Consider the following 16241-nt stretch of genomic DNA (forward strand, 5'->3'; position numbering starts at 1 on the left):
ATCGCCCCTCGGAGTGTATATAATCGAGGAAGTCGTCGTGCTGGCATTACTTGGACTGTTACTCATGATGAACGGTGTGTATGAGCCGGAAAAAGCGCGATATCTTGAGTGATGGAGTAAGGGCGTTGGCACCGTTGACAGGTAGAAGCTGTTGCCTGATGTAGGACCTTAACTTTTTGGACGGTTTGGATGCCGGATATAGACATATAAATGGAATTGAGACGCACGATTAATGTAGCGTTCACATGGATGCTGGCGTGTTAAAGCGGGTTGTAGGCCTCCCAAGACACGGTATGAGAGAATGCTAGAGTGAATACTAAAGGCGTTGCTAGGAATTGGTCTCCGCTTTAATACACCCAGGGTGCTTCAACTGCTTCTCTGTACGTCTCCGGGCGAGGACTGGAATGGTGAATCTGGTGGGCTCTCTTCTGTCACCGACGCATGCAGCCGAGTTTTTATTGTAGTTGTTCTTATATTATTTTCCATTAATCGGCTATGTAGGAACCAATTCGCTATCACATTGTTTACAAACAGCTCTCCCTTTGGTGGCTATGAGTCCAGTGTTTCAATCATCACGACTCCGGCTTGTCATGTCCACAGCATATCATACAGTTTGTCTCACAGTTTATCTGACCGTTATCATCGCTGAATCTCTTACGAAACATAAAAAACAGCCTCCTTCAACGGCGGCCATAAGCTATTGACGACTAATGCGAGGCGTTTTTCTTTCTTACAGCGGGTAAGCGCATAGAAAATCGGCGGCATATTAAATTTAAGATCCCTTAAATTTGTAAATATCCTTCAATGGACAGCTTGAGTCACTCACAGATTGAGTCCTCCGTAAGCGCTCAAACACGGACAATCGCATACTCCCAGGTTTCGCAAAGAAGTCTCGTGGTAAGAAACTTCTCCAACCTCAATTGTTTGGAAACGAACATCATAGTTCCTAGAAAGTACACATACTAATATATTTTTGAAGGAGGGCATGGCAAGCGTCTTCATGTCAAACTATGACCCGGATTGCACGCATATCCTTAAGCCTAGCGATATTCTCGGTTAACACCTAACCTTGGCTGCGAATAGCAGAAGGAAAGCACAATGCTTTTCGTGGTGAGCAGCGTCGGAGCCCATGTCTTGTTAAGCATTGACGTATTATATTTTCTGCTGCTTGGTTAGTTCCATCAAACATGACTCTATATAAATGAAAGAGAATGTCTTTCTTTGTTAACCAGATTCAGAGATGAGTATAGACTTTACTATGTAATTAGCTGCAGGCTGGGAGCCAAACCCCTTTTCAATCGCCTCCTTATCCTTATCACCCTCTTCTTTGTGTTCCGGACTCTTGACGTATAGATCATCTATATAAGAGAGTACAGCCGTCACAAACGTTTAGCCTACAAGCCTCTCATTCTTCACTGAATGAAACCAGTACTCAATGTCTGCAAGGAAGCTACCTATATAAGGATCATGCTTACACAGAACGAGTTCCATGCAATGACCCCGAGCCACATTGCTGTTGAAGTTGAAAGCTACTCTAATTACCGTGTCTCCCTAGTAACAACCCTACCATTTCTTCCCGCCCACGGGATTTTACACTACTCAATGGTGTTTTGCCTTTCTTGTCTTTAGCATGCGCATTAGCCCCTCTCGTAAGCAATAGTTTTACGACCCTCCCCTTCCGAGCAGATACTGCATAATGTAGTGGTGTTTTACCAGCCATATTTTCGACCTGTGCATCAGCCCCTCTGTCTAGGAGTAATTTTACTACTATCTCCCCCCCTCTTCGGGCTGCTTCATGTAGTGGAGTATCGCCGTCGTTATCCTTTAAGTTAATCTTCGCCCCCTTATCTAGAAGTAATTTTGCAGCGACTTTTAGTCCTTGACTGGCAGCTATATGTAGTGGTGTTTTGCCTCGCGAATCTCTGGCCCCAGTAGAGGCGTTGCGAGCGAGTAAAACCCTTATTATTGGTGTAGAATCCGATAGTACTGAGTGATGTAACAGCGTGGAGCCTTCTTTGTCTTTCGACTCGACACTCACACCCCTTTCCAAGAATAAATTGATCAGACCGCTTCTGCTTGGTTCTAGAAAGTCGAATAGAGTTTCTTTTTCAATATTCAGGTCAGCACCGCTCTGAAGAAGTAACTTCATCACGACGTCTCCTCCCCCCTGTGATTTTCCCTTCCGTATAGCGTAGTCTAGAGGTGTCTGGCCCTTATCATCCTTTGAATTGGGATTAGCTCCCCTCGTGAGCAGCAACCTTACCACAGCGTCGTGGTCATGGCTTGCAGCTTTATGTAATGGTGTTTCGTCTCCGCCGTAGCTTCCGCACCCGACGTCTGGACTTATGCCTTTGTCTAGCAATAGTTTTACTATTGCTTCGCACCCACTCGATGCGGCTAGATGTATTGCCTGTTGGCGCTCACCATAGCCATATACAGTGGTACTTTTTCGCCTGGCGCCCTTGTCAAGGAGCAGTTTTGCTATGTGCACTCGGCCGTACTCTGCAGCTATACACAACGGTGGATTCCCCCCAAGAGAAGCGGTAAAATTTGGGTTAGAGCCCTTATTGAGTAATAGCTTTACCACTGCTTCATGTCCGTTTTTTGTGGATATAGATAATGTCGTGTCGATGATGGTCCCAGAGTCTGGGTTAGCCCCCTTATCTAGCAATAGCTCTACTATTGCTGCATGCCCTTTCTCTGCGGCTAGATATATTGGTGGTCCCCTGTCTTTGGTAGCAAGACTTGGGTTGGCACCTGCATCCAAAAGTAGTCTGACTACTCGGTCAAACCCTCTCTCTATGGCACAATGCAGGGGTGTTCGACCATCATCGTCTTCTGCATCAAAGTTGGCGCCCTTCTCTAGAAATTGTTGAACCATTGCCTCATAGCCGATATGTACTGCGTAGTGTAGCGGCGTTCGAGTAAACCAGCCATTGTTTTGCTTAGACTCCAGCTCCGCGCCCTTATCCAGCAGTAACTTTACAACTGCGCCGTATCGCCTATCTGAAGCCCAAAAAAGAAGATTTTCATCGTACGGGCCATATCTTTCACTGGGTTCGAGTTTGGCACCGCCTTCCAACAGCAGCCACACCACTGCTCCATGTCCATTCTGTGCAGCCGCAGCCAGAGGCCTCAAGTCCTTCACTCTCCCGGCGTCTGGATCTGCGCCGTGTTCCAATAGCAGCTTCACTACTGCTTTATAGCCGCCATCTGCGGCCTGGGCTAATGGCGTAGTTCCATCTGCATCATAAACTTTCGGGTCGGCGCCCTTTTCTAGAAGGAACTTCACTATCTCTTCATGCCCTCTCTTTGCAGCTGATAGTAACGGTGTGGCTTGAGATCGATCATCCCGTTTGCAATCTGGGTCGATGCCCTTCTCCACTAATAACTCTACCACAGACTTATACCCGTACACTGCAGCCCAGTCTAAGGCCGCTCCCCAGTCATTTATATCCCCCAAAGTAGTACCACGTTGCAACAAGAGCCTCATCACAGCCCCATCACCCCCTTCAGCAGCTCCATGTAGCGCCGTTTTTGGCTCGAGTCGCCGTTTGAGTATATATCTCGGATCGGCATCCCGGTCTAGCAACAGCTTAACAATTTCAACATGCCCTTCCTCTGCAGCCGAATATAGTGCCGTTGCATCTGCTCCAGGTTCCTCTGGGTTTGGATTGGCACCACTTTTAAGCAGCAATTTGACTATCTGACAGTCGCCGTTTTCTGCCGCTATGATAAGCAGTCTATCCAGAGAACTTGCTTCGGCCCCCTTGTTTGCACTTTTCCCTAGCAGGAGCTTTGTAACAGCCTCATGGCTGTTCTCAACAGCCATTAGCAGTGGCGTATCACCGTTTTTATTCTTGATATCCAGATTGGCGCCTTTCTGTAGCAGTAGTTTTACAACTGCCTCGTGGCCATTGGCTGCGGCGTGTTGTAGAGGTGTATTGCCCTCCTTGTCTCGTGACTCTAGGCCAAGACCCTCGTCTAATAACAGTTGTACCATTGCCTCATGGCCGTTCCGCGCGGCAATACGTAGAAGATAACAATCGTTTGGTTGGTGGCCACACCATCGGAACAGTAGCTTCACCATGTCAACATTCCCAGTCTTTGAAGCATGCTTAAAGTAATTATCAAGGTTTTGATAACCAGGGTTGGCAGCACCTTCCAGAAGCAACCTCACCACCGCCGTATGGTCATTACGCACAGCTAGTTGCAATGGGCTATACTCGTGGTCCCATCCGTTAGGATTAGCATCATTCTTCAACAACAGCTTCACTGCTGCATCATGGCCTTCCAGTGAGGCCCAGTGTATTGGACTCCAATTTGCGACTTGGGAGTCAGGATCGTGTTTTTCGAGTAGTGCCTCCATTGGGTCTATAAGCCCAAAATATGCTGCTATATGAAGTCCAACGTTGTTTTGACACTCCTGATCGTAACGCGTAGAGTGTTTCTTATAGATTTGCATTGCCTGCTTCCACGTGGATGCTGAAGCTTCACTCTCTAGAAAGGCCACAGCAAGGAGATTGACATCTGGATCTGACGAAATGCGCACATGGTGCCCCCAGTTGCAGGCAGCATAGTCATACAGAATATCTGACTGCGATTCTGCTTCAGAAACCTCATCAGTCGGGTTTGCACCCGCTTTAAAGATATTGAACGACAGGTAAGTGATACATGTTCTCGCAATATCAGCCTGAGCAGTTGGAAACCATGTGTCGCAGGTCCGCTCAAAGTATTCTTGCACCGTATAATGGACTAGGCGGATGATATCACTGTGTTCATCAACCGCCACTAGCCCGCCGCATACAGAGACCATAAGTCCAATCTCAGGCAGGTTGCGTGGATTTAGGGCAGAGGAATCATTCACAACTGCGAGTGCGTGCTGCAACTCCAAGGTAGATAGAGGCCGTGTAGAATAGGTGATCCAAAAAAGAACCCGGTTGGCAAGTTCGCAGAAACCCCGTTTTTGGCTCCTAATTCTCTCCATGGCTCCGTTGTATGCTTGCTCATAGGCATCCAGTCCTTTGGGAAGACTTTTTAGTGCATCTTCAACTTGCCAGACGCTTATACTGTCTCGCAGGGAATCTAGGTGAAGTCTGGCGAGAAGAAACCTACAACAAATATGTCAATGAAACATTTTCCTCTAACAATATGTGTAATTGGTTAACGATTGGACTTACACTTCTTTAGATGCTTCGATAATAGACGACTTTATCCTTTCTTCAAGACCGGTGGACTGGAAGATGAATGCAGGCAACTGTGACATATTGCTGTCTAGGTATTGCCGCATGTCTTTATCAGTAGCACGAATTTTGAGTGTGTTACACTCCCTGCTTTCGAAATCCTCTTCTATATGTGGGACGAGCCGAGACGTGAAAAATAAGTTTACACCCAGTCTAGTTTGAAGACCAAATATCTCAAACATGAGGGTAGAACGGTGTAGATTGGAATCTGTGCATTCATCCAGAGCATCGATGATTATATATGTTCTCGAATAGCTAGCAATAACCTTGTTGAGGGTTTTCACGATTTCGCCAAGTGAAGGTGGGGTGGGTGGAATGCGCGAAGTTGGCTGGTTTTCCTCCTTCTTTGGTTTATGTTCCTTATATAGCTCTTTTACACCGTCGTGTACCTTAGAACCCATTTGGGAAAGTTGCCTCAAAATGCTTGAGAGGATATGTATGGGTTCCTGCTCTGACTGCCGGCGGAAGTTCAGATAGAGGTATGCAATCCCAATGCCGTGCTTTTCTTGGAACTTAGCATGAAGATAGCTAACCGCAATAGAGGTGGCTATGGTCTTTCCAGCCCCTGGAATTCCGGGGCAGAACAAGGTTTGCTTTTTTTTGTTAATCCAATTTTGGAATTCTTCCGAGTTTACCAACCATTCTCCAGTTCCTGGCTGACGGCTCTTAATGAGGTCATTTTGTTGAGAGGCATAATCAATTGGCGTGATCCAGTCTAAGATAGCTTGAAGTTCTTGATCCAGTTGCTTCCGTACGATCTTGGTAATGTTTTGTGACATATCGATAATCCTTTCTTTTACATCTATTATGGTTATATCCAATTAGCAATCGCTATGAGATAGCTTCACATTTTCTGAAAACTAACCGGATAGAATCTCTCCAACTCTTTTCTCGGCCTCAATTTTGTTAGGAACAATTCGAAGTAGAAGGTCTTTTGCATATGCAGCAGCCGCCATCGCTGCATATCCTTGCCAGGTTTTGTTCTTGTGGGAATCTGAATAGTCGCATATACCACGAATCACTAAACAGGGAAAGTGATTCATTAGCCCTGCCGCTTCCATCTCGAAGCAAAGAACATCTTTTTCTGCTGCAAGTGTATCCCGAATTGATGCATCCTTCATTAGCTGGTTGGCCGATGCAATTAGCCCATAGTGGATGGTTGGAATATCATCATCCTCAGTTCTTTCAGGTCGGAGTATCAGCTTTGACGGGCTATTACCACAAAGCACCGCACAGCCTGTCTCATCTCCTAAGGGATGAATAGTATCAGTCCGGTATAGAAGGTCAGTGCTTGGTGGCGGTCGGCTGTATTTGCGCTTTAGCCTTTTGTATTTCTCTAAGATCTTGCTAATGTTAAGATCAAGCTGATGTCCTTGTAGCTCATAACGAGACCGAAGTCCGCTTACAGCGGTCCTTAGTACCGTCGGTGGCTGGTTTAAGAAACCTGAGTGTTGGAAACTTTGTTCTTGGACGGTTTTTCCAAAGTCATACTGGAACACACCACCCTTCCCATTCCCGGAAGAACTGACGATGATATCGCCTAAGCGTATATCATGCTTCTTGCTTGGCGCACCTCCACCAATCCCCACCATTAAACCAATCCGGATATTAGGAAAGCTGTGAAGCATGTCTCTGGCAACGCTTGCTGCAGATGATATCCCGTACTCTCCATCGGGCAACACTGCTATCACCACATTGTGCTCCCCTATTTTACCCAGTGTATAGTCGTTATTATCGTTGGGCGATAACTCTTCTGGTCTTTGATGTGTTTCGTCAAGGAAAGACTGTGCGGCAACATACTCAGTTGTTATCGCGCAGATCCATCCGACGGCATAGTTATTGGGATCAGACATGCTGAAGAATGAGCCGAGTTGGCAAAGAGACTGAGAACTAATCAGGGAAATTGGACTGATCCCGTGGCCCCAAGAGTTAGAAATACTTGCAGACAGTAATTGATGCCAAACTCAGTGATAGTGAAAGAAACAGAATTGCGTAGACGTGGAAGGTAGCTGTATCATGAACAACAATCAGCTATTCTGCTTATGAACGAACTCTATGGTCGACGAATAGAAAATTACCTCAGCAGGATGCTAAAACTGATAGTTGTGAAAACTGAAATATACAAATGCTAGCCACGTCATCTTACATGCAGGACTAGCGCACATTTATTCACTCTGATGGCAATTCAATCGCTCGTAGCCAATGCAAGTTAAGTACGTGTAGAAATGGTTGCGAGAGAAGCAGCCGCATCATGTAGCTATGCCCAAACCCCACCACTTTGGAGTTCAGCGTCCAATAAGAGCGTATCGGTTCTCAAAGAGTAAAGCTGAACTCTTGCCTAATTAATGTTCTTTTCTAGTGAAAGAATTCCTACCTCAAAATTACTTTTGAACCGCTCCTCTGGAGAAAAAGTTCATTGTCTTACATAAGAGTAGCCGTAAATTCCTTGAATACGTCTTGCAGGCGCTGTGCTTCCTCATCCGCCACATCTCCATAGGCTTTTATACTTCTGAAAGGATGGTAAGGGAAGGGACTAAGTTAAAGTTAGCTCTTCACGTTTTGAACTACATTCCAGGTATTTCTCACCCGTATTCGGGAACAAATGTGATCAGTGCATCGGGTCCATTTGTCTCAAACTGGCATTTCAGAATATTTCTCCACAGTCGTTCGTAACAGAGCCTCTCCTGCTCGAAGTCTGGATGCGTAGGTGCTGGGCATTGAGTAGCCTGAGTTGTTCCAACCCTCGTATGTATATGGTATACCTAGGATATTGTCAACATCGTATGAATGGAAAATGGTTAGATCCTACGGACGTGAGGGACAATGGCTTCTATAGTCGTGCGATCGCCTTCACTATCGTCTAGTAACCTTTCACCAACAACCATCCAATGGGAAAAGTCGGCAGTCAGTCTCAGTCTATAATATATCAGATAACTAGGTTAGCCCGTTTTCTTATCACCCTTTTCATGGTGGAACACTCATACTCAGGGACAGCCTCGAGAATCAGTCGCGTCACCCAGGGGGCAAACAGCGACCGACTTCGATGCGTCTCATGACAGACGAGGCCCGAAACACCAAGTTCTCTATCAATTTGGATAGTACCCTCATAAAACTTGATTGACTCTTCAATATTCCAGTCGTCTCTAGCAAAGTCATGTATAAGTATCAGGATCTTAATCATTATCATATGTATACAACAAGTATAAAGAAATCACCTACTGCCCCGACTGAAATGTAATAACGAGCGGTCTTAGAGGCTTGACTTGTTGGATTATCTCGCGGTATCTCGCCAAGTGTTTTTCTGCGTTTAAGCCAGGCTGGCGGGGGACAATTGATGGGGCCGGGCTCGTTTGTGCCCTAGTAACAGCAGAGCTTAGCGGAGGTTCTTTTCCAACTGGGGGATAGACTACTTACAATACGCTGATTTCGAGTTGAAGTTGGTCACAAATGTGTCTTAGGCGCTCATAATCGCTCTCTTGCTCCAGCATATTTACTTTTACCTCAACGCCATCTTTCATTTTTTCCTAGTATTAGCTGACTGTCGTAGATTCGAGACTTCTTCAGGGAAATATGTCAGACATACCGTAACCTTTGTCTTTGAGCTCAGGGAACCAGCTGGCCCAGTTGTCGAGATGATGGCCCGGGTCAACTCCCCACAGAGATCGAAGACAAAGAATTCTCATCTTTACGAGAGACGTCAGCTTGAGACTTGTCTACAATAGACGAGGCTTTAGCAAGATGCATTGAAATTATTCTCAATTAATTCACAGCTATTTTATCTGAATCTTGTGAAATGGAGTTATTCCCCTTAGTGAAACACAAGACAATGACAGAGAGTACCTGACTAAGAGTGACATGTGGCGGACATTGCTTATGTGGGGGATAGTTCGTCTTTAGAATGCGGGGGCTTGCTTGACAGCTGGATGCATTGTCACCCCCGCAGGACATTATTTGATGAGCTCCATAATTTCAAGGTATTGGACAATACTTATTCCTGGAGCTAGTAAGACTAAATGTCAGACTAGGCGTCTGTGGCTAAGTTGCTATTTGCTATGGCCGGAAGACACATCTGATCGAACACAAGGAATATGGGAATTGCTGATTGAAGCTACTGAACTGTATAAAGGAAGGCTAGTAAATTGGTCATATATACATAGAAAATAACGTTTGTATCCAACTGGCACCCGAAGGCTAGGGGTATTGATCCGTCTTGCGATCCTTCCTACTACATAATCCAGGGCCTGCGTACTTGATCAAATGGATCAACGTTCTTTCCCTCCTACAAGACCTTGAGAGCTGAAGTAATCCCACAAGAGTATGGATACAAAGGCAATAGTTAGAATCCCAGGACTATTTACATTAAATGTATGCTGTCAGTACGGAGTAAGCGCTATAGCCTCGTAGTTCAAAAGCTGGGGAAGTGGAAGTCCCCGCGAATTCCCCCGCAAACCCCACAAACTCAATCTTAGACTCAATCTAGCTAAACAGGAAGTACCATAATTAAGGAGGAAAGTAAAGGAGATAGCTCGAGATACAATTATAAAAAGCTCTTCTACAGACAAAGATAATGTAGTAGAATAGCAATACTCTTCGGTCTATCTTCGAGTGCTTCTTCCTCCTCCCTCTCCAAAAGTTTATATATCTCAGAGGATGACTGTATATGAGAGCATAAAGGTGCCTACCGACGGAAACATGAGTGGCAATTCTGACCAGATTGAGTGCGTTCGCACGAATACGAGCGTTGCCATTCCGATCGAGGTGTTTGAGAGACGATATCTTGCTCCTCAGCTCCCCAAAGCAGATTGGTATAAACGCCTTGGTAACCCGACGCCTTTGTGAGTGCCCGTATAGCGACACATATGGATCCTGGTAATTGAAGGACGTACTAAAAGTGTAATAGGGGACTTGTTGGGTTTTTGATGGGCGCGACGCCTTTGGCATGCACACTTATGGGTTGGGGTGGATCTGGAGGTGGTGGCGTGGCAACAATGTGAGTTGGGACTCCTCGACGTACTCACGGGTTGTTGAAAAGGAAGACATTAATGATCTCAAAAGAGGATTTACCTACTTCTTTGGAGGTTTACTCCAGCTAATCGCATCGGTACTTGAGTTCATTCTGGGAAACACCTTCCCTTTCGTCGTCTTTGGATCGTTTGGTAAGTAGGGTTCTGCGTCTAGATGCTAGGATTTACTACATTACTTACAAAGATCCTGCTTAATAGGAGCATTTTGGGTGGGCTTTGGTGCCACTCAAACGCCCAGCTTTAATGCACAGGGCTTTTTTCAGAGCGGCCAAGATAACACGGATATCAGCGAGTTTTATGCCAGTTATGGTGAGTGAGCTGAACTCTCAGAGTGAATAACGTTTATGCTCATCAGTCATCTTTAGCATTTGGCTTGATATTCACGGCTGTCCTTGTCGCGATATACACCATATGTGCCACTCGCCTTAATGTGGTCTTTGTCTGCCTTTTTTTCACCCTTACGTTAGCGTTGATCTGTCTTGCGGTATCTTACTGGTCCATTGCGCACGGAAACGATGTGGTTGGAGGCAGACTATCCAAAGTATGTCTATTCTTATGTACAGATGCCAATTCACTTACAAGACATGCAACTAATGTGTACATAGACTGGGGGAGCTCTTACGTTTGTCGTCTGTTCCCTAGCATGGTATTACTTGATTGGCCTTATGCTCGATGCTGTCAACTTTCCACTGAGAGTCCCAGTAGGTGATCTCACTGGACGATTGGCCAGGGAAAAGACATCTGGCGAGGCTGTTTAGCATTGAAACGAGATGAGGGGCTTTATGAGTCTCTATTTTCTGGAGACGTCTCTCAGTTCCTGAATTATGGGCATATGTCAATGTAACCAATATCCGTACATATGATTCATAAACACAAGATGTTACCAGCAGACTTATTGTAGTCCATGAATAATCGAGTGAGGTTGCTTATCTGCGTCTAAGAATTCATGGGTAAATTGCTACCTTTTAAGTTTTTATTAAACTTAACTACTATTGGCGAATCGTCTAAGTAGTTCATGTACAAATATACGTGAAAGGCTTTCAAGACACATCAACATCGGCTTATTCAAGTAGTTACTGAACGCGTACCAGGACCATACCACTTTTACTATAGTCAAAATCTTTAATTAATACCCTGGTAAATATTAAAATACCATGGGGAAGCGTCTAATTATTACAATGTTTTATACAGCGGAATATGTCTAATTTTTGAAGTCGAAAATCTTTCCGGGGTTCAATAACCAATGCGGATCAAGCGCAAGCTTGAGATTCCGCATTACATCCACAGTATCATAACCCAGTTCTCGAAGCAGGAAATCTTTCTTTCCCATCCCGATTCCATGTTCGCCCTAGATTAACGCATCATGTTAGTAGCCTCTCAGAATTATACAGCATGGAAACTCACTGTGCATGATCCATCCATTTCCAGAGCACGTTCTACCATGTTATGAACGCACTGTTCCACCCTTTTTTGTTCATCCGGATCATTTCTGTTATGTAGAATGAACCCATGGAAGTTTCCATCACCAATATGACCGATAACCCCAGCGAAAACCCCCAAGTCATCAATATCTTTCTTTGACGTTTCTATGCTTATTAGTATCATGCACTTTGATGCCAGAAGAAAAAGCAACAAACTTCGACTTACCGATTATTTCCCTTAAGCTTGATATGGGTACCGCAACATCTGTGGTCCATACACTCGAGCCCTCATCGCCCAGAGCAATCATGCTCCACAGGGCTTCCTTGCGAGCTGACCAGAGCGTATGAGCCTCATCATCATCTTTTGCAAACTCAAACGTGTCTGCAAACGGCTGAATTGTCTCTTTTGTCTGGTTGATGCTGTCCGCAACCTGTCCCTTTGTGCCTGAGAATTTGAAGAAGAGCGTCGGCAATTCTTTCCAAACCCTCGAAGTCCCCCCTGCACGATTCACGACGCTCATTTGCACGTCATCCATAAGCTCCATGCACTGCACTGGAATGCCTCGTCGAATCATCTTCGATGCCGCGGTGGCAGCCTTTCCTATGTCACTAAATGTGACAACTCCAACTCGTGTATTTTCGGGTACAGGGGACAGTTTCAATGTAATCTCTGTCACCAAACCCAATGTGCCCTCGGATCCAACGAATAATCCTGTTAGATTATAGCCTGCAGATGTCTTTCGTGGGCGGCGTCGTGTCTTGACTATGCGGCCATCTGCAAGGACGACCGTCAAGTTGATGACCCAATCCTTCATAGTGCCGTAGTGCATCGCATTTGTCCCGCTGCAATTTGTTCCCACCATGCCTCCAATTTTGGCTGAAGGGCCAGGATCAACTGGGAAGAAAAGATTGGTATGCTCAAGTTTCTGGTTGAGTTCCTGCCATTGGATGGACGGCTGAACAACAACATCCATGTCCTCTTCGTGCAAGGCAATGACCTGATCCATAGCCATGAAGTCAATTGTCACTCCGCCATAGGGAGCCGCAAAATTTGCTTCAAGACTTGATCCTCCTGAATATGGATTCATGGGAAGTCTATACTTGTGGCAAATCTTGGCAATTTCAGAGACGTCTTCAGTAGATCTTGGATATGCGATCACCACTGGAAGACGTTCGGCGTTGACAGAGGACCACTCTGAATAACCATGCTGCTGCAAATCACTTTCATCCGTGCTAACCTGATCATCACCAAGCTTTTCTTGAAGCTCTCTCAGTGCCTAATAAAATTTAGTAGGCGTAAGATAAAGAAATGAAGGCAAAAAAGAAATTGTACCTTTTTGAAATCTGCATTAGATCCGTATATGGGCTTGTCCGGAGTATTGGATTTAGTAAAGACGTTATATGCACCCACCCCAGCTCCGACGATCGCAATGCCCGCTGCTACTTTGACAAACTTTGAAGAGCCATGAGGTGAGCTTGATGAAGATTCCACCTTCTCGCTCTTACCGGGCGGTGAACTATTTGTCTGATGAATAGCCCTTGATATTGTGCGACTGCAGAATAAATTCCGATGTAGGAGCCTGGCTGAGGCTCTATTCCGAAACAACAAACTAGAAGAGCTCATTTTCGTTCTCGCTAAGATTTGCTGCTCCTTTTAAGAAAAGGCTGTTGTTGTATTGGCCAGGTGGCTTTGTATAAAATAGATGGATAACATTCAAATTGTTCAATGTTGACAGCCCAATAGGCGATAGACGTGGGCTTTATCTGGATACCAGAGAATTGTTCAATAAGAAGGTTGACAAGAGCTAAACGTTCTAAGAGTAACACGGCTTACTCCATACGCGGAAAACTTTAGATGCATGTAGCTGTGTATTTTTTCACGGAATGCAGGGCGAAAGGCCTATAAAAAAGAACATGTTGATGGCTTCACATACGTCACTGTCGCGATCCTAATGTCTCTTAACCGAGGTTAAGCATCTTCGACTAAACGCGACAAGAGCAAGGTTCTCGCTAAGGCGCGTTCTCATATCACCTATGATGGTAACTGGAATCGAGAAGAAATCATTCAATTACAAGTGGCGACGGAGCGGAGGTCCGCCGCCGCTTTTCTCAAGCCCCCTCACGGCTTCTCCGCCCCCGCTTCCAATAGCTCATACATAGCACTAAGACGTCAGTGAGACGGTCTCCCCGATCGGGTAGTCGGTTATGCATTATTTACGGCAGTACAAAGTTCAAAGTTCAAAGTCCTAATTGTTTAGCTTGCTAACTTGATTTATTCAGATCGAGCAAATGCGATTTATGTAATATCAATATCGAAAAGATTGGCTGCCTTGATCGGTGTCGTCTCAGACTCAAGCCCTCCTAGCATAGGTTGTAGTCTGTTTGCTGGCATCTTATACGGTCTCCCCGAGACTAAAATTACGGAATCATGCCTTGATGCCTTGGTACTATAAAAAAGCTATTGGCCAAACCATAATCGACGTTGCTCTAGTTGGAATATATACAATAAATACAACAATCATCTAACTAAACTATATGATGGATAAAATTGTTTACTAGTGGTAGACTTCGATGTAGTTTTATTCGGTAGCTAATAGTGAACTCCTCCACTCTGCAATGCAGGAACGTAAAATAATAGTCTGTTTATCAAATTTACTTGATATAGGGCTGCCAATTATCTTCAAAAGCTATCCTCAAAAGGCGCACGATTTGCTTTATAACGAGCCATCAAAAGCCTCCATTTGGGTGAATAATCACTTTGGTGTATCCCCCTTCCCTCCGATCAAATTTCTCGTATGCAACCTCTGCATCACCGAGGCTAATCTCGTGCGAGATGACAAAGCTAGGCTTTGCTTTGCCGGCGATAATCATGTCTCGTAGGTACCGATTATATTTCTTCACATTGCACTGACCAGTGCTAAGCGACAGGCCCTGAAACAAGCAGTTAGGATATTGTGTATGAGGAGTGCGTACTATGCACTAATGAAGAACTCTTCCTTACCTTCTCAAACAACTTTCCAAAGCTGAGGCTGATGATACCCTTTGCCGAGTTTGAATCAGGCGCACCAGGGTCGCTATCGGCAGGGAATACCAATAATTAGTTGACGCATTGAAATACAACTGCAAGAATGGATCTCATACCTGGGGACATAAAGCCCGGGAATTCCGAGCCCTCCACATGCTCGTGTGACTCGAATCATATTCTCAATAATGATGTTTGGTCTTTCTGAGGATCCAATGGGGTCGACAGCTTGGTATCCAACAGCGTCTACTGACCGGTCCACCATCCCGCCATTGTGGGCAATAATCTGATCAACTGCATCTCCCGCGGTAAAGTCGATGGGAATACAGTTGATGCTTTTGGCGACCGCTAGGCGTTCAGGGACTCGGTCTACAACGTAAACATTGGAGGCTCCGCGCAAAGTAGCCGAATAAGCAGCCATCAAACCGACAGGACCGGCACCGAATATGGCGATGCTTTCACCTGGCTGGAATCCGGATATTTCGACGCCGTGCCAGCCTGAAAGCTAAGTATTAGATACGAGGGCCATCAGAATGAGAATATTGCAATTCAATAACATACCAGTGGGAAATATGTCTGTGCCAACATGTTAGCATCAATGGCCGTCAAAGGAATGTTGAGTTTCTTAATTACCTGCAAGAAGTATAAAGTCGGCTTCGTGCTCTTTTCCGGGAGGCAATTTGAGAGCATTAAAGTCTGCATAGGGGATGCGAATATATTGCGCCTGGCCTGTATAATATCGTCAGAACTTTCATTGTTACACCCATATACATGTATCATTTCAGAAACTCATACCCCCACGATAAGGGCCCATGGCGACATAACCTGCGGCAAGTTTAGTAGAAGAAGCCATAGCTCAATCTTTTGACATCGTACCATATGCGCCACCTGCAAATCCAGGATTGACTCCGGTACAAAATGCCGTCTTTCCCTCCTCGCAATTGCGGCAACGGCCATCAGCGACATTGAATGGCATAACAACACGATCTCCTTTCTTGAGCAATGTGACACCTTGGCCTAGCTCTTCGACGATTCCCATGTTTTCGTGACCTTTTTCCGTTTAGCTTCCATTATTTGTTTTTTCCATCCACGCGGCCATATAATGTCTTCTTACCAAATGTAATCCCTGGTTCAGCAGACGTCCGACCTTCGTACATGCTATAAAACTGTGAGTTTGTCTCTTTCTTTGGGAATTGTAAGACTCCCTCCATGTACCTACTGGAGATCCGAGCCACAAATTGCTGCCTGGAAGTTGTCAGCACATTGATGATGCAAGATTGGTTTGGTGTAAATTGATCACTAACAGTGGTAACTTTGACAATAATGTCATCGGGGTGTTCTAGTTCGGGTTTCTCAATCTCTTCCACCTTGACCTTGTAGGGTCCAACATAGTTCAATGCTTTCATTGTAGACATGGTGATTGATGATACCGTTGTACCTAATCTGAGGTAGTGATTGAGTTATAATCTCAAACTGTGAAACCACGGAAACCAAGTTTTGTATGTCGGCTGTTGGCTATTACACGCACTCT

General features: G+C 45.2%; 5 protein-coding genes across 5 annotated transcripts; 1 reads left to right on the forward strand and 4 right to left on the reverse strand.

The window, feature by feature from the left end:
* Positions 1-2259: 2259 nt before the first annotated feature.
* Positions 2260-6199, reverse strand: V8C40DRAFT_272388 (Pfs, NACHT and ankyrin domain protein; the record flags this gene model as incomplete). The annotated part of the gene is made up of 5 exons (XM_083220353.1): positions 2260-2337; positions 2681-3002; positions 3039-5096; positions 5181-6045; positions 6109-6199. 5 exons carry the CDS (start codon positions 6197-6199, stop codon positions 2260-2262), a joined length of 3414 nt encoding a protein of 1137 aa, XP_083077581.1.
* Positions 6200-7535: 1336 nt separating this feature from the next.
* V8C40DRAFT_282368 (sugar phosphate isomerase/epimerase family protein) lies at positions 7536-9063 on the reverse strand. Its single transcript, XM_083221773.1, has 7 exons — positions 8827-9063; positions 8658-8754; positions 8463-8600; positions 8228-8386; positions 8057-8159; positions 7830-8005; positions 7536-7776 (listed from the first exon to the last, which is right to left on the reverse strand). Exons 1-7 carry the CDS (start codon positions 8924-8926, stop codon positions 7665-7667), a joined length of 885 nt encoding a protein of 294 aa, XP_083077582.1. The 5' UTR covers positions 8927-9063; the 3' UTR covers positions 7536-7664.
* An 872-nt stretch (positions 9064-9935) lies between these two features.
* V8C40DRAFT_261283 (GPR1/FUN34/yaaH family domain-containing protein) lies at positions 9936-11025 on the forward strand (the record flags this gene model as incomplete). Its single annotated transcript, XM_083219245.1, has 6 exons — positions 9936-10078; positions 10144-10233; positions 10299-10399; positions 10466-10576; positions 10633-10808; positions 10873-11025. 6 exons carry the CDS (start codon positions 9936-9938, stop codon positions 11023-11025), a joined length of 774 nt encoding a protein of 257 aa, XP_083077583.1.
* Positions 11026-11403: 378 nt separating this feature from the next.
* V8C40DRAFT_232218 (FAD-binding oxidoreductase) lies at positions 11404-13725 on the reverse strand. The gene is made up of 4 exons (XM_083213092.1): positions 13022-13725; positions 11915-12965; positions 11672-11853; positions 11404-11615 (listed from the first exon to the last, which is right to left on the reverse strand). Exons 1-4 carry the CDS (start codon positions 13310-13312, stop codon positions 11469-11471), a joined length of 1671 nt encoding a protein of 556 aa, XP_083077584.1. The 5' UTR covers positions 13313-13725; the 3' UTR covers positions 11404-11468.
* Positions 13726-14278: 553 nt separating this feature from the next.
* Positions 14279-15407, reverse strand: V8C40DRAFT_232219 (uncharacterized protein). Its single transcript, XM_083213093.1, has 5 exons — positions 15344-15407; positions 15272-15286; positions 14830-15208; positions 14690-14762; positions 14279-14619 (listed from the first exon to the last, which is right to left on the reverse strand). Exons 3-5 carry the CDS (start codon positions 15129-15131, stop codon positions 14416-14418), a joined length of 579 nt encoding a protein of 192 aa, XP_083077585.1. The 5' UTR covers positions 15132-15208; positions 15272-15286; positions 15344-15407; the 3' UTR covers positions 14279-14415.
* Between the last annotated feature and the right edge of the window lie 834 nt (positions 15408-16241).

Source organism: Trichoderma camerunense (assembly GCF_050948025.1).
Source record: "Trichoderma camerunense strain CBS 138272 chromosome Unknown V8C40scaffold_2, whole genome shotgun sequence".
NCBI lineage: Eukaryota > Fungi > Ascomycota > Sordariomycetes > Hypocreales > Hypocreaceae > Trichoderma > Trichoderma camerunense.